The sequence below is a fragment of the Morone saxatilis genome, unplaced genomic scaffold (genome assembly GCF_004916995.1).
Source record: "Morone saxatilis isolate NCDOM2014 unplaced genomic scaffold, NCSU_SB_2.0 Contig4, whole genome shotgun sequence".
In the NCBI taxonomy this organism is placed as follows: domain Eukaryota; kingdom Metazoa; phylum Chordata; class Actinopteri; family Moronidae; genus Morone; species Morone saxatilis.
This window is the reverse complement of record NW_023339984.1, coordinates 11894933-11911420: the sequence shown is the minus strand read 5'-3', so window position 1 is coordinate 11911420 and position 16488 is coordinate 11894933. Positions and strand designations below refer to the sequence as shown.

Genomic DNA, 16488 nt, shown 5'->3' with positions numbered 1-16488 from the left:
AGAAAAAGTGGGAGGAGGTGGAGGAGTAAGAGAGGGGGTGGGGGGGCAGGGGGTAGGTGTCTGACATTATACATATATCCACTCAGAGGCTGTGTAAGAAAAAGGGCATTATTTGATTTGGGGGGGGATAGCTGCCATGTTTATCTAAAGGGTTACAGATTGGGCTGCGCAAGTGTAAACAGAACATGTAAAGTCAAAAGGCCAAGTTGCTTTAAGTGTCATATTTATAGTGGAAGAAGTTCTTAGTAAGTGAGTAGCAATTGCACAAAAATAAAAATACCCCATTCAGTAAAAATAGAGAATTTGTGATGTATTAGTTTCAGGTAGTAGTAGGCTATTATCAGTATTTAAATACCAAATATAAAAGTACTCACTGTGCAGATATGGCTTAGAAGGAAAAAATATATTAACTAAATTTCTTCTTATTATAAGCTACATACAAATTGAGATTTTAAGACATGTTGTAGGTTATTTTTTAATATTTAAAGTTAAAGTTTTGAGATTTCACCGTTGAGATTCGGAGCTGCGGTCAGCCAATCAGATTGCAGCGTTCAACAAACGTCATCCGCCGGGAGAACTAACCGGTAACGTTTCGTGTATCTAGGTTACCGGAATTAACGGGAGAAGTAACGGCAGTGTTGCGTTATATATAAAGTTTAACAGTTTATAACTTAGCTGAAGGGAAAAGTCAAAGTTGTGTAATTAAAAAATCAACTATTGAACAGAAAGAAAGACACTTTAGCTGCTAACCTGCTAATGCTAATATTTAATGGCAATGTGAGCTACGTAGCTAACCTAAACCTAAGCTATTTAAATACTTTACTACATATTTTTCTCATTGATAAATTGAAAAAAGTTTAGAGGCTACATTAAAAGTGAGTTACATGAAATTGTAGCTACAAATTAGGCTATTATATTACCTAATTGGCTCACTAATTATAGAGCTGCCAGTAAACACAATAGAGCATTATTATAAGATGACTTTACTTTAAAGTAACTTAACTAGTTAACACTTACAGAAAATAAAACCTTGAATGTTTGTGTTGCCAAAAGGTTTTTAAATTGAACCACAATATAACATTAAGTTAAATGTATCTGTGTGTGATTAGAGAGGAATGAAAGGCAGAGTTTGCCAATAAGTTTCCAATGGTTTCTTTGATAAGACTTGCGAGTCAAAATGTTGCCTTTATGATGTCTGACAATGAAACTCTTTCAATGAATAAAATAGCAAAATTCACAGAATACAAAAGCATTACACTTTTTAATGCCAAACCTGATTTAAAATCCCCAAATTCCCCCACATAGGTTTCTTGAAACCTCTAAAAATATCCAAAATGTCCAAAACGCAGGCTTGACCCCGCTGACAAACGCTAATTTAAAAGCCTCTTGGAATTGTTTTTTATTTGCCTTGATATAGTGAAGTTCTTTCAGACTCAAAGTGTACGTGATTGCTTCACAGAACCATTAGAAGTGAACGACTCTCCCACTGCGCTGGTCTCCATTACTGAAACATCACTGTACTTTCCACAGTCACAACCATGTCTATCTGCGACGACACGCTGCTTTGTAACTTCTCAAAGTGTCGGACCAAGCTGAGCGGCTTCGCCTGGGTCACAGCTTGCTCACACGTTTTCTGCGACCAGCACGGGTCCGGTGAGTTCAGCCGCTCCCCCGTCACCTGCCCGGCCTGCTCCTCTGCCCTGTCTGGGAAGCTGGACATTGTGAGGACGGAGCTGTCGCCCTCCGAGGAGTACAAAGCCATGGTGCTGGCAGGCCTGCGACCGGACATCGTTTTGGACATCAGTGCCCGTGCTTTGGCCTTCTGGAGCTATCAGGTCAAATATCTTCCTGTCTGTATGTATATGAACATAGTGTGAGTCTTCTTGCTGTCACACCCAGCTTGTCTTTGTCTTTGTAAACAGGTCCACCAGGAGCATATGTATCAAGAGTACAGTCTGTCACGGGCAGAGGCTCAGCTGAAGCAGATGGAGAAGGTGTTGACCCAGCAGAACCAGTCCAGAGAGCTGGAGCTCACCGCCATGAGGGGGGAAATCGCCTCCCTGAAGAAAGTAAACCACAATTCTTAAACTAAAAGTGCAGATTCATGAGCATAAGATTGTTTTTAAATACCAAAACGACTTGGTTTGTCCACTTTGGGTATAAATAGCTCAGGCATAACCTCTGACCTGCTAAGAAATACCGTTGGTTGTACTGTAATGTGTTACACTCGAGATAAGATTGTACAAAGGGCCCTGGGGAGGGGGGGAGGCGACAGAGCAGCAGGTCCATGGTCATTATCTGTCCCTCTTTCTTGACCGTGTGTGATGAAGAAATAGAAGCTTTTAACCTCAGATATCTACAGTAATGATGTCAAATTTGATCTGAACTCTTATCTTTTAGGCACACATGGTGATTTAGGTTAAGGGCTTGAGGTAGAACATTAAAGACGCAAGTTTATGTCAATGTATGGAAATGAATTGTTTCCTTCAGGTGATGGAGGAGTATAAGAGGAAGTACAGCGATGTGTCCGAGAGGCTGATGGAGAGGAACAGGCAGTACCAGAAACTACAGGGGCTGTACGACTCTCTGAGGCTGCGCAACATGGTGGTGGGCGAAAGAGACACGCTGCCACGACCAGGACATCACGACTTCAACACCGGTAAGAGCAGCAGGTTGAAATCAAAGGCTTTACCGCTTTAAAGGTCACACTCTTTAATATACCGTCTTTTTGTGCAGGTTCTAAATGGATTTCACAATAAGAGATGTAGCTTGTTGGAGTTTATGAATCATCAGGCCACAAATTCCATTCATTCTTTATACACCAACTTTTTGACAGTGTTTAAAACCATAAAACATAAAGAAAATAACGAGTAGGAAGTATTACATACATAATTGTTCCCTGTTATCAATTATTATTGGTTTTAATCATTCAATATCTGCCATGTTTATCAAAAAATATACTATTCAAATGTGAAAAACATTAGTCCTGAGACAATTCATCAACAAAAAGTTTTTCCCCAACGATTTTTAATAATCAGTTAATAGTTTAAGTTATTTATTAAGCAGAAATGTCAGATATTTGCCAGTTACTGTAAGTTGAGTACCTTTGGATTTTGGACTGTCGGTCATCGCCACATATCGCTGTAATGGGCATTTTTTCCACAATTATCTGACATTCTGTCGACTAAATGACAAATCGATACATTGATTAATGAGGCCACAGATTAATCGATAGTGTAAGTAATCAGTAGTTGCAGCACAAAACAGTATGTTTGCAAGGAAAGAAGTAAACTGTTATATAACACACCGATGATGACTGATGCTGCTGGTGTTGGAGAATAGCAGCTTCTCATTAAAAAGCATTAACCTTTAATAAGCAGTTTAAGTTCTATCCAGTACAAAGGAGAAAAGATAAAGAATGTGTCTTTCTGCGTGAGAGTTTTATTAAATTAGTTGTACCCACAGCGAATAATGAGAATAGGAAGGAAGCACAGAGAATAATGTTGAATGGCACAAAGGAAGACACAGCTGTAGGTGTTTTGTCAAGAAGAAGCGGTCATCAAGGAAGAACAGTAGGTGTAATGAGCTGATTGTCTATGTAAGGGAATTTTACTCAGTATAACAATGAGAGACATCCGTCAACCCCCTACATGTCACCCAGGGATGGCTCGGCAGGCGACTCCCCAGAGAAGCCCTCAGTTCCTCTCCATGGGCTACGATGGGGACAGCAGATTCTTCTCCTGCCTCGAGGCCGATGGAGCCAAGACCTTCTTCCAGTTCAGCTCCCCCACCAGGGAGAGAGGCCAGCCCTTCATGAAGAAGCACTGAGACCGGGAACAGGTGTCTTAGTGACTGTTAAAACACTAACTTGACTACATTTATTTATATATGTTAAGAAGTTGTTGTGTTGTTTTAGTGTTAATTTAGTTGGCGTGTTTGCCTTGAGTGAATAGTATGGTAGAGTAGTTATAGTCATTTGAACTATAAATGTGTTTTTGGCCAATGGTAACTCAAACTAGCAGTGAAACTTTTAGTCCTGGTCTCTACTTAAGCATATGTTTGTGTGAAGAAGAACAATGTAAATACAGTGTACTCTTTAAATTACAGTCTTCTGTTTACTTCTCTGTTTGCATTTAATCCAATTAAGACTCCAGTGTGTTCGTTTCAGTATTTTCATGTGTGATAACCTCAGTAAAGACAATGGATTACTTGTTTTAGGCCCAACAAACAAAACAAAAGCACTTAACATTGACTTTTATAGTAAAAAAAATTAAATTAAATCATACATTTTACTTTACTGATACAGTACACATATATTGCTAAATGAATAACAGTAGGTGGTCCGCTATACACAGTGTGAACAATTTGATTTGTGGTGTTGCACAAAGCAGAAAACTTGGGTTTGTTGAATTTGCAGCAATCTGGGTTAAACCTGAGCAACTGGCTGGTTGTTGACTGGAAGTTTAAGGAGGCCTACTGAGGTCCACACTTCGATACTGAGTGTAATGGGAAGTTTTTTTACTGCATAACAAACAACCAAGGCAGTTGGTTTTCTACTTTGTGAGTGACACCAGACAATGTAGCCCTACTGTGACATTTTGCCATGTCACCGTAGGAAAAGAGGTGTAAAGGATCAAATCACTGTCTCGTGTGTCTATCAAGTTCAAATGCTGCTGTGAAAAAAGGCCTACTGTTAAATTAATGTAATACTACTAGTACGTCCCGCCACTTTGAAAACTGCTGTTTTAAGACACCACACAAACAATATGTTTAAGACAAAGGAATTTCTTTTCCAGGGTAAACAAAAGTCACAATTCTGACATCATATTGTCATTATCACAGGTCCATTCATTCACTAAAAGAACTCCATGTTGTCCCCACAACAACATAATACAAAAAAAGAAACATTTATAAATATAAACAAACGGGCTCTCTAAAGACAAAGTAACAGGGCGACCTCTATATACAAAAAAAATAATAAAAAAAATACACAAAACACATAAAACAGGCACAAACTTTGGAAACTTCCTTAATTATCCAAACTCTTCTTCAAAATCCAGAAAAAATTTGGTCCTCTTTCTTCTTGTTGAGCTCATTCGCTCTGGGGCTTGTAGCTAACAGAGGCAGCAATCTGACTTTGGACATTTTGTTTCTTGCCGTTGACAATGAGGAGCAGAGGAGAGTCCACTCGTATACTTCTGAAGTCAAACGACTGCCAGAAAGAGAGCAAATCCGAAAGTCAAACATTTAGAAAGACTAATAAAAGGAGATTATTCAAAACATGTTGGAGCTACGTATGTGAAATACTGACCTCATCTTTATGTGTTATACTGTTCCGCTTGACCTGCGGTTCAGGAATGACTACAGTGTCTCCTATCAGGACGCCCCAGCTGTCCGCTGTGTTGTAAACCATCACCACTATACACGTCTCCTCGCTGTCCACCATGCCAAACGTACTGCAGGAAAAAAAGAAGATCCACATTTCCTTTCCAGTATCACACCAGCACTGAAGCAAACAAATAATAAATAATCTGCACTTACAAGGCCATGCGACCCTCAGAGGCCAGGCTGAACACCACCTTGCCCAGGGCGGCCACCCCGGCGTTGTGACCATGCGTGAAGGAGGAAAGAGTTCGAGGCTCCAGGCTGCCGACACGGCCTGTCGGGGAACGGAACTGAGGGGACGAGCAGGGACCCATGGCCGACGTGCTGAGGTTAGAGAGCATCGTCCGTAACCGACGCGCCTTTACTTTCCCCTGAACAGAGGGACAGACTGACGGTTAGGAGCAGAACAACAGATATGGCTGTGTTTTGCTGCCACCTTGTGGTGAAAAATCCAATCCTTTGGTCATCTTTGTGACAATGTAAACAAAGATTACATTCTATAAAACAACCATATTACCTTTTTTCTCAAACAGACCAATGACGGAAAAAATAAAAAAAGGTGATGCCAAAAGTACAACTTAATTAACTACACCAGAATAAGCAACACCTTCTCCTACCTTGTTCTGTAGGAGTTCTGTGACTTTCCTCAGATACTCCAGCAGCTGCTTCTCCCTCTCTGGAGGCTCCTCCCAGCCCGGGTCCAGCGCCGCGGCTCGGCTGTAGCCGGCAAGCGCAGACCCGAACATTTCCTCATACTGGAACAGAGTGGATCGGTTGAAATGCAGCTCCGGGTAACAGGAGGCAGCTCTGTCCACTTTCTCCTACAAACGGGGGAAGAAAGGAGTAACATATTAGTACAACAGAGCAGCTAGTGCTGATGGATTTTAGCAAACATGTTAATGGCTCAATACTCACAGATTGTGCATAGGCACTAAGAGCTTGTTGAGACAACTGTGGATTCTGTCCACATGTGAAAAACAGGGACACATAAGCATTTCCCAGGATATCTGTAAAGACAATAACAGAAATGTTTTAAGATATTGAAGCATTGTATATTGACAACAAAAGATTTGACAGAGCACAAAAGGTCTGAGCGATATTTGAACATGTTTTTTTAGGCAACACAGCCACCAAATGCTGCTCTTTGTCCCCATCTGGTGATTAAAAAAAAAATATGCAGTCCCAGCTTTTATTTTGAAAACAGAAGGAAGGGTCACTTCCAGCTTAAATCGAATGCTCTGCTCTCAGTTTGAGTTTGCGCTCAGGTTAGGACAGAAAACATCATTTATACAATCACTTTACTCTAAATCTGCATCTATAAAAACAAACAGACAAAGTATCCAGACGCTCTACTCACACCAGGACGTCCCGTCTGTGACATCCAGCTGGACAGCTTGTCGGGCCATGTCCACACTCTCCATCACCTGCTTGCTGTGTGCGTCGTTGTCCACTGCTGGCAGCTGTCTCAGCACCATAGACAAGTTACGTAGAGACACTTTGTTCTTGCTCTACGGAGGTGGAAGATAAAGCACGAGACAGATGAGTTAATGTGTGAAACCTTGTATGGAGGGATAGAAAGAAATGGGAGTCTGCAGTGACTTAAACAGAAACAACCTGTGCATTTACTTGGTGCAGTCCTGGATTTTTTAATTAAAAAAAAACGTTTCTCTTGACATAAAGTGCCATAAATGTTAATATACTTCAAAACAAATACGTAACAAAACATTTTAGAATGAATTAATACTTGTACGGGCACTATTACGATTCCTTACACTGAATATCAAGGAATGCGGTGCTTGAATTATTGCTTTTTATGTGAGAAGCCGAGGAAAAGAATGCTTCACTGGGTTGAAAACATCTCCCTCTCTCTTCCTGCCCTCACTGTACCTGTTGCAAGGCTCCAGTGAAGCAGTTCTTGGCACCAATCAGGTCTCCTTTTTTCCAGTACTGCTCCCCTAATGTGTTCCAGCCGTCGACCAGGCCAGGCTCCAGCTTGACAGCGCGGGAAAGGCACTCTTCTGCTGCGGCGCTGAAGTCGGGAGCTACGTTAAGACACCTGCCCTTCTGCAGCAGAAATTCCACTTTGTGTTTAAAATGATCTGCGGGACATCACAAACACAGAGGTACAAGTGGGTGTGAATGACATTCTGCACATACAAACACTTCACTAAAGCGCTGTTTGGGTAAACACGACGTTCACCTTCTTTCTCCTCCAGCTTCCTCAAAGTCTTTTCTATCTCCTGTGCGACATCGCTTTGTTTCCTTCCAGCTTCCTCCACACTGTGAGTCTCAAAATAGCAGTCTCTAAAATTGTACAGTTCATCCACGAGGTCCTGTAATGGGAATGGAGGAGGAGGGAGAGGGGGAGTAGACAGAAACAGATTGTGAATTCTTAGCAGATTTTAAAATAGATCAAAGGCCCATTTCTGACAGTTAAATCTGCCTGTGGAAAATAAAACTGGGGCAATTGAGCTAAGAGATGCACCAATATTCAAGCATATTATTAGTATTTTGTGATCTTGTTAATTGCTATGGTTGTTTTACAGTTTAGTTTACTGACAATATTCTTCTATTATAAAATACAGGAGCCTTTATCGGGGATTAAACAGAGTCCTGGATTTACTTCCATCTATGCCCATCATGTTTTCAGTCCACCAACCGTTATGAAGACAAGAAGAAGCGATGAGATCAGTTTCCTCGTTGTTAAGAGTACGAATCAGCCTGTTAAAAACAACTGTACAACATATTCTGCAGCTCTGGAGAAAGTGAGAAGATAATCCCTAACTATGTCAGGGTAATGGTTTCTGGTCTTTGGAGGGATTAAATTTTCTAAACAGGAAGGGCCTTGGTGTTACAGGCTGGGAGGGTGTGGAGTTTTAAAGAAGTGCACATTTACAAAAGAAAGGGTCTTGAGAAAGAAGCAATAGAGTTGCATTGTGGGCATTGTAGGAACCATCATTGTGGTGGTTTACCCATACTTAGGACCTGATATCAAAGCCTCTGTTGTTTTGATTCTGTTCAACTTTATTGGAGCGAATTAAAGTGTTAAATCAGTAACAGAATACAATTGTTTAAGAAAATAAAATACAGACGCATTTAAAACATTTTTTTTTTTTACCATTTATGCACCTGCATTTGTCCAGTGATATATAATAGTGTGTAAAGTTATGATTTCAATATGGTTTTAGGTACAAAAACACATCCAGTTAGAGTCCATTCATGGTGCGTTCAAGTGCCCGGACAAACTGGTGACTCAGCAAGAAGCAACGTTAGGATGGACGCAACCACAACGAGCATATTTTGTAGCCAATTTAATGTGGCACAGGTGAAAGGAAAGAGGTCATTCTACATATAAAACAACGCCTAAATATCACACAAACAAACAAACACACACACAAAGGCCGAGAAATCAAAGGTGTGTGAAAAGTGACAGCTGCAGCCAGTTGTTATAGTAACGAGTCTCTCAGGAGATGTCAAACCGAGGCTGAATAAACCCACGAGAAGTGAACAAAACACGACGCCTCGGACCCTCGGTGGTTTTATCTACCCGTGTGATCCAGTGGAGGATCGGTACCTTCATTATTTGCAGCTCGTTTTTGTCTTTCGCAGGCTCGCCACTCTTCTCGTCTTCCGCCATCTTTTGCGTTTAGCTCAGAGCGGCCTGAAAGCGAAGAAGAGCAGCTGCTGCCGGGGCGGAGCAAAACGCACCACGTTACCAAACTAATGGTACATAAAGTGTGTGATGTTAATGTGGTGACGGAAAACAGTCATTTATGTTCTAAAATAGCCTCAATATCGTTAATTTCATCTCACAGGAAACAGGCTTTTAATTTCAGCGACGCCGGAAGTTGGAGTAGTCTGTACCCAAAATGACTCCGACAAAGAACCGCTGCACAAATGAACAAATATGCTTTTATTGTGGCGTCATTTGCTCCCAGAATACCACTTTTAGTACATTCTCGATTCAACTTTGATCATTTATCTATTTAAGATAATAAATCCGCCAGAATAATTCGCGCACACAGCACATATCAGCCGGAACTTTTAATCTCTCAACCGAGATGCCGGTCCGGCGCTCTCCCGCCGCGCACCATACATCATCTGGCTCCCAAACAACAAACCGGACCGTGTTGAACTTTTGTCTCCACATTGTTTCACTGTGAGCGGAGTTTGAGTCCGCAACGCTGCTCAATCCGGCTCCTCATGTCGGACACATGGAGCAACATCCAGGCGCACAAGAAGCAGCTGGACTCTCTGCGGGAGAGGCTGCAGCGGCGGCGGAAAGACCCCGCACAACTGTCCGCAGGTACGGAGGCACCGGGGACACCGAGGAACGATTGTTCTCTGAGTAATCAGTGGAGTATTTATCCCGGTAATCGGTTGATTAATGGGTCAATAAGTTGCCGAGAATGAAGACAATTTGGCCATGTTTTATCCAAATGACTCCGACAAAGAACCGCTGCACAAATTAACAGATATACTTTTTTTTTTATTGTGGAGTTATTTGCTCCCAGAATACCACTTTTAGTCAATTTTCATTATTTATTTATTTAAGGTGATAAATCCGCCAGAATAATTCGTTTACACAGCACATATCAGCCAAAAATATCCAGCTTTTATCAATAAATGTACGGGATTATAACACCAACATGCTGTCAGACTTAAATTAATAATTGACGATTGTTGTAGCACAAATGTTAATAGTTTGTTTTTTTAGGGAACTCCTAACAGTGATCTTCATCTTTTAAATTGCTTGTTTTTGTTTGACTAACTGTGCAAAACACAAAGATATCCAGTTTACTATCACAGAGGACAAAGAAAACCAGCAAATATTCATTTTCGTGAAACATTTGAGAAGCTGGAACCTGTGAATTGAAGTTTTTTTTGCTTAAAGAATGACAAACGATTAATCAGGCCTAGTTTTTTCCCCAACAATTGACTTATGAATGAATCGTTTCAGCTCTTATCATTTGTAGGGCTGCAACTGGGCATGATTTACATGATCAATTACTTTTTTCGATTGATTGGTTAACCATTTAGTCTATAAAATATAACTAAAATCTAAATATATTCAGCTTGCAACAACATTAAAGATCTTGATCCATTTCCCTTTTGTTAAGGATCGATTATCAGAAATGTTGTTGGTTCATTTTCTGTCGATTGACTAATCGTTACAGCTCTAATGAATTAGCTGTGAGGCTGCCACACTGTATGTGCCTTGATAGATCGATGTTTTCATTACTATTAGTATGTAGTTTTTCTATATTAATTAAATTGAGCTTTTTAAAATGAATGATTGTACTAATGTTTATCGTTTCTTGCTTTATTGTAAACTGCAATGAAATACCGTATACAGCAGGCTTAAATGTTTGTTTCCATGTAATTATTTGACTTCACATTGTCATGAAGTGTCAAATGCCAATTTTGGGACCTGGAATTTTATTAAACAAAACTGTTAAGTTATGAAAACTCTTTTAATCTGATATCTAAATGTTCTGGAGGACGTTGTCGGGTTCAAAAACCTCTTCACCCCCCTGTTGTCTCCTCTCGGTCAGACGGTGGAAGCAGCACGGAGGCTTCCACAGCCAGGAGTGACAGCCCGGCACCATCAGCACCGGCCCCCCCTCAGGAAGAGACGGAGAAACCGCCAGACCCCGAACTAGAGAAGAGGCTGCTGGGATATCTCTCCGATCTGAGTCTTTCTTTGCCAACGGACTCCCTTGCCATCACAAATGAACTCAACAGTGTGAGTCTTGATCTCTGAGCACGTTTGTGGCAAATAGTAACGCAGGTTTTATATCATATTAACGACTTTGTATTTCTGTTTTTGAAATTCTCACAGTCTGAAACAGCCGTCAGTCATGGATGCATCCAGAGTCTGCTGCTAAAATTCTCCGCTCAGGAGCTCATCGAGGTCCGGCAGCCCACCTCCGCCTCTTCCTCTTCCACCTCCTCCCCCTCAGTCGTGGTAGCAGTGGACCACACGAAACTATGGGCCATGATCGGGTCCGGCGGTGGAGCCCAACGGCCCGGAGTCAAGAGAAAAGCAGAAGATCAAACCCACCACAAAAGAGCTCCGGGGTTCTCGCCTTCGCTTCAGAGCTCCGCCTCTCCTCCCCACACCTCCTTCACCTCTCTGACGCCGGCTTCATCCACACAGCTGGCGGGGCCTTCGGCGTCCGGGAGCGGGGCTGACAAGAAAGGCAGGAGCAGCAAAGGCCAGTCATCCCACATGGACATGGAGATCGAGAGCCTCCTGAACCAACAGTCCACGAAAGAGCAGCAGAGCAAGAAGGTAGGAAGGAGGGCCGGTTTCCCCTCTCGTCTCCCACAGCACCCAGAATTATTGTAACCAGTTAAATCTACACAAAAGTAAAGCAGGGTAGTTGGGAGGTGTGATTATTGATACATGGCGTAATGTGAATGTTATTTAGGTGAGCAGGGAGATTCTGGAGCTGCTTAACGCCAGCACAGCCAAGGAGCAGTCCATCGTGGAAAAGTTCCGGTCCCGCGGTCGAGCTCAGGTCCAAGAGTTCTGCGACCACGGGACCAAAGAGGAGTGTGTGCGCTCCGGTGACACACCTCAGCCGTGCACTAAGTTACATTTCCGGTGAGTGTTTTCCCCGGCACGCTTTTAAAACGTCTCTTGTTTGTATTTATATCACCCCACCTTGATAAACTCTTTGTATCAGACACTCCACAGCAGAAAAGATCAACCAAACTATTTATATATAAGCTACAGGTACACCCTAATCCATATAGATTCCTTGATGAATAAACATAATTTAATTTGTATTGATAATATTTCTCTACTGTCCCAGACACTTTATTTTTGTGTATGTTCTGACACAACACTGACATCCTTAATGCTACTAAAGTAAATACAGTTCTAAATGTAAAACATAGAAAGGCCTTATTGCTACATAATCAGTTTTATTTAATCAAATAGAAAAGGAAAATGTGTCTTTTTTTATTGTTTTAGTCTCAAAATATAAAATTTGTGGAGTTTCTCCTCATCCAAAATGATGCTCTATGGCCGTGGTTCCATATCACCTACCTGGTGGTCGGGTTTCAAAATAAGTCTCAGTGGTCCTAAGATGAATAATAATGTATGAAAGATTTAAAAACATATTCTGCTACATAATCTTTTGTTCATTTTTTCAACTTTTTAGTATTTTTTAAGTGGGCACAAATCAAAAAGGTTGGGAAACACTGCTTTTACAGGTAGTATGGTTTCATCTGGGGACAAATTATCCAATTTTAATAAACTTTAAAGAGGACTCCAATATATTTTTTTATTTGCCTTCCGGTATTTTACCTTTTGTGGTATGAGAATAGAGGTGTTATGTTTTGGGCTTTAGTTTTGATTTTTATTCAGACATGAAGCTCTTAAAATGACATTACACAAACATTTTTTTACACAGCAGGTTTACCTTTGTGATACATATTCTCTCATTCAGTCGCATTATCAACAAGCACACGGACGAGAGCCTCGGCGACTGCTCCTTCCTCAACACGTGTTTCCACATGGACACCTGCAAGTACGTCCACTATGAGATCGACAGCCCTCCGGAGGCCGAGGGGAGCATGCTGGGGCCGCAGGCCGGGACTACAGAGCTTGGCCTCTGTCAAGGGGACGCAGACAGCAACGTGGGCAAACTCTTCCCCTCACAGGTAAGGAAGATGGGGTAAGAGAGCGAGATAATGATGGTTGATATTTTTGGTGGGTAATAAAATTCAGGTTGTGGGGTTTTTTTTGCAGTGGATCTGCTGTGATATCCGCTACTTGGACGTATCCATCCTTGGTAAATTTGCTGTGGTGATGGCTGACCCTCCGTGGGACATCCACATGGAGCTACCCTACGGCACGCTGACTGACGACGAGATGAGAAAGCTCAACATCCCCATCCTGCAAGATGACGGCTTCCTCTTCCTCTGGGTCACCGGCAGGTAACTACAACAATCCGAACAGTCCGAGGGAGTCGTCAGGGTAGTTTAGACATCACACTACCACATCAAGATGTCTTTGAACTTAACACTAACGAACAACAGTTTGCTGTGATAGCCTGACAGAAAACCTGTATTTAATATTTTATTAAAATGTTTCCCCCAATAAAGTTAAAGCTTACTCAGTTAAACCAGTGGGATTTATCATATAACAATACTTAGTCCACTAACAGCAGCGTCCTTGTTCTGCACTTCCAGTTCATCTGCTCATTTTCATCTTTTGCACAACTTCTTGTCTTGCAGGGCTATGGAGCTCGGCAGAGAGTGTCTCAGTCTTTGGGGGTACGTCTTTCCTTCTGTGCATCAACTACCATCAAGACGTAATTTTGTAAGGAAACCATTTTATTTTATTATATTTTCTCTTTTTCCTCTCAGCTACGAGCGTGTCGATGAAATCATTTGGGTGAAAACCAACCAGCTCCAGAGAATCATCCGCACAGGAAGGACAGGCCATTGGCTGAACCACGGGAAGGAGCACTGTCTGGTAATGTTTGTCTTCCACTGCTCTTATGTATCCTCTTATACATTTTATACTCCCTCTGTCGTATACTGTATGTTCAGGAGTTTCTACTTTTTTGCATGTTTGTGCTTGGTAGTTAGCCCCATGGCTAGAAGTAAGATATTCAGCTGCAACAGACTCAGTCTTTGTTGTGTCAGATTAAAAAAAATATCATGTGATTTGTTTCTCATCAGGTGGGTGTGAAGGGAAACCCTCAGGGGTTCAACAGAGGTCTGGACTGCGATGTCATTGTGGCCGAGGTAAATTATTCTATCTCCTGTCGCACTTACTGTATTTACCTTCACATGATTTCTACTAATATGATACAGATTCCACCTCTTCACTGCATTTCACTCTCTTCCAGGTCCGCTCCACCAGTCACAAACCGGATGAGATCTACGGCATGATAGAGCGACTGTCGCCCGGCACCAGGAAGATCGAGCTTTTCGGTCGACCCCACAACGTCCAACCCAACTGGTAACATAACCATCATGCTTTCAATTAGAGGCCAAGTAACTGTTCCACATACGTTACATGTACTGACTGATCGTCTTCCTGTAGGGTAACTCTTGGAAACCAGCTGGATGGAATTCACCTCTTGGATCCCGATGTCGTGGCTCGATTTAAGAAGCGCTATCCTGACGGCGTCATCTCCAAACCCAAAAACATGCAGTGATGACTTTATCAGTGATCACAGGTTTGGAGAAGTTTGTCTATAGACTGTTTTTGTTTTGTTTTTTTTATACCAGTGAACTAATTTCTTAAATAAATGTTGTCAACAAGATACATCGTCTGTGTCTTGGTTAAGAAATGATTGAAACTATGTGAGGAAATAATGTGAATTACTTTTGCAGCAATGTTATCTGTACATGAATGTATGTGACACCCCACCATATATAAGCAAGCAAAACATCACATTCACCACCAATAAAAAAAACACAAGAGACATTTTTCATTTAACGTTTTTGTTATTTTGTTAGTAAAGAATAATGTTAGTTTGTAATGTAGTTTTGAATAGCTGATCATTTTTGCAATAACAAAAAGGACAAAAGTTTCCAATTTCAGCAGGTTTTTCACAGTTATTTGGGAACATTTTAGGCAAATGCAGAACCCCTGTTCATCCTAAAGGTCACGGTGTGTTAAAAAGAGTAAATACATTTTTATATTTAATGTAACCAGGAGTTTGTTTTTTTTTTAATTATAAAAATATTAAAGGAGTTATAATTTAGTGAGCTGAAGCCAAACATAACTTACAAAATGTATATCATTTTGTGGTGCAGCTCATTTCTTAACACTTTCCAAAGAGGGAGCAAAAAACAGCAGCTGGGTATCCTCAGACTTGGTCTGCAAATATACATATTGTCAACATGTCCCATATGCATTTGATCTAGGATAATGCTTGATGCATTTTATGAAAGAGCAAACCTTCTGTTTTGTAGTGTTTGTCAGTGCACAGGGGTTTTGTCACAAAGCAGGATTCGGTTCAGTTTGGTTTAGAAATGATGATGGCTGGTAATTATAAATAAGGAATTCTTCATTGTACTCTTTAGTTAACTCTCCCATCCTACTTTGTGAAACATCCCTATTTCACATGGGGCGTTATCTCATCAGCAAATTGAAAAATCAGCGGTTTCTTTCCACAATGGTAATCAAATAAGAATTTGTAAAAAAAGAAAAACGTAAAAAAAAACCTTCCAAAAGTAATGCACTTTTTGTTTGTGAATGCTGTAAACAAGTCTCAATGTTGTCTTCTCTCTCATCACTATCATGTCTGTTTGGGCAGTGGATCCACTTCGTCTAGAGTTCAGTCTTAATGCACACAGATTGAAAACCCAAGTCTGTTTTAGTCTGTCTTGTTGTTGGATCTGATTAATCATCGAGAGTTCTTTGTGGCCAGGAAGCAACGAGGGGTTAAAATGCAAACAGCGGCTGTGCACAACTACTGCTGATCACGATAGATGCGTTTGCTCAGCTATCCGGCTCCCCAGGTCTGCACCTCAGGTTCCAAGCATGAATGTGCAACGTAAAAAACTTCGATACAGGAGTCCGTTTATCTCCTCTGCAGCCCTGCTCAGTAGGTGGCGTCCACTGCATTGATGTTGCTGTCTAGCTGGTGTCTAAAAGACAGCCTGGCCTTGGTAGAGAAATATATCTGGGAGCCCCGACTCAGGCTTCCCGCTCCTTCGCTGTCACTACTCCATGACGTTGTGGAGCAGAGACGGGGCTTCATCTCCTCAATGGGAACTGAGGGAGCAGAAGATGGGAATAGACAGTCAGGCTTTATCAGGCCATAGTATCAAGAAATGGTTGTTTATTTGGTCTATGAATAATTTCCTAAATATTCAGAGTGTAGTTGCTCCTCACCTGCCGCTGGGGGGCACTGCCTGCTTTTGCAGCGCTCTTTACAGCGTCTGTAGAAAGGAAAACACTGCAGCATCTTCACACCCATGGTGGCAGTTTTGTCTGTAGAGAGAGGAGTAAACAGAGACATAAATATAAGTGACAGGATAGAAACAGAAAACAACATAATAAAAAATAAGTCCTTTTCAATGCACAAGATTCTTCTTGAGACTCACAAAAGCACTCTAAACTGCAGC

At 41.4% G+C, this 16488-nt stretch overlaps 3 protein-coding genes across 3 annotated transcripts; 2 read left to right on the top strand and 1 right to left on the bottom strand.

The window, feature by feature from the left end:
- Positions 1-555: 555 nt before the first annotated feature.
- LOC118337764 (E3 ubiquitin-protein ligase CCNB1IP1) lies at positions 556-3828 on the top strand. The gene is made up of 5 exons (XM_035674868.1): positions 556-584; positions 1531-1835; positions 1923-2069; positions 2491-2659; positions 3662-3828. The coding sequence occupies exons 2-5, from the start codon at positions 1539-1541 to the stop codon at positions 3826-3828; spliced, it is 780 nt and encodes a 259-aa protein (XP_035530761.1). The 5' UTR covers positions 556-584; positions 1531-1538.
- Positions 3829-4239: 411 nt separating this feature from the next.
- ttc5 (tetratricopeptide repeat domain 5) lies at positions 4240-9205 on the bottom strand. Its single transcript, XM_035674867.1, has 9 exons — positions 8960-9205; positions 7586-7718; positions 7273-7484; positions 6743-6893; positions 6301-6392; positions 6003-6206; positions 5542-5756; positions 5312-5456; positions 4240-5212 (listed from the first exon to the last, which is right to left on the bottom strand). Exons 1-9 carry the CDS (start codon positions 9020-9022, stop codon positions 5093-5095), a joined length of 1335 nt encoding a protein of 444 aa, XP_035530760.1. The 5' UTR covers positions 9023-9205; the 3' UTR covers positions 4240-5092.
- Positions 9206-9236: 31 nt separating this feature from the next.
- mettl3 (methyltransferase like 3) lies at positions 9237-15569 on the top strand. Its single transcript, XM_035674866.1, has 11 exons — positions 9237-9691; positions 10941-11131; positions 11228-11680; positions 11820-11995; positions 12846-13059; positions 13148-13335; positions 13636-13674; positions 13768-13876; positions 14086-14151; positions 14256-14368; positions 14453-15569. Exons 1-11 carry the CDS (start codon positions 9589-9591, stop codon positions 14565-14567), a joined length of 1767 nt encoding a protein of 588 aa, XP_035530759.1. The 5' UTR covers positions 9237-9588; the 3' UTR covers positions 14568-15569.
- Positions 15570-16488: the final 919 nt, after the last annotated feature.

What these genes read in the sequence shown, in the direction of transcription:
- LOC118337764 (XM_035674868.1), top strand. Translation starts at nt 1,539, where the DNA reads ATGTCTATCTGCGACGACACGCTGCTTTGTAACTTCTCAAAGTGTCGG. An exon ending in AAATCGCCTCCCTGAAGAAA is followed by an intron (nt 2,070 to 2,490) that starts GTAAACCACAAT and finishes TGTTTCCTTCAG; the next exon opens with GTGATGGAGGAGTATAAGAG. An exon ending in ACATCACGACTTCAACACCG is followed by an intron (nt 2,660 to 3,661) that starts GTAAGAGCAGCA and finishes CATGTCACCCAG; the next exon opens with GGATGGCTCGGCAGGCGACT.
- mettl3 (XM_035674866.1), top strand. Translation starts at nt 9,589, where the DNA reads ATGTCGGACACATGGAGCAACATCCAGGCGCACAAGAAGCAGCTGGAC. An exon ending in TCACAAATGAACTCAACAGT is followed by an intron (nt 11,132 to 11,227) that starts GTGAGTCTTGAT and finishes AAATTCTCACAG; the next exon opens with TCTGAAACAGCCGTCAGTCA. An exon ending in ACGGGAAGGAGCACTGTCTG is followed by an intron (nt 13,877 to 14,085) that starts GTAATGTTTGTC and finishes GTTTCTCATCAG; the next exon opens with GTGGGTGTGAAGGGAAACCC.
- ttc5 (XM_035674867.1), bottom strand. Translation starts at nt 9,022, where the DNA reads ATGGCGGAAGACGAGAAGAGTGGCGAGCCTGCGAAAGACAAAAACGAG. An exon ending in ACGAGCTGCAAATAATGAAG is followed by an intron (nt 7,719 to 8,959) that starts GTACCGATCCTC and finishes TTCCCATTACAG; the next exon opens with GACCTCGTGGATGAACTGTA. An exon ending in CAGAACTCCTACAGAACAAG is followed by an intron (nt 5,757 to 6,002) that starts GTAGGAGAAGGT and finishes CCCTCTGTTCAG; the next exon opens with GGGAAAGTAAAGGCGCGTCG.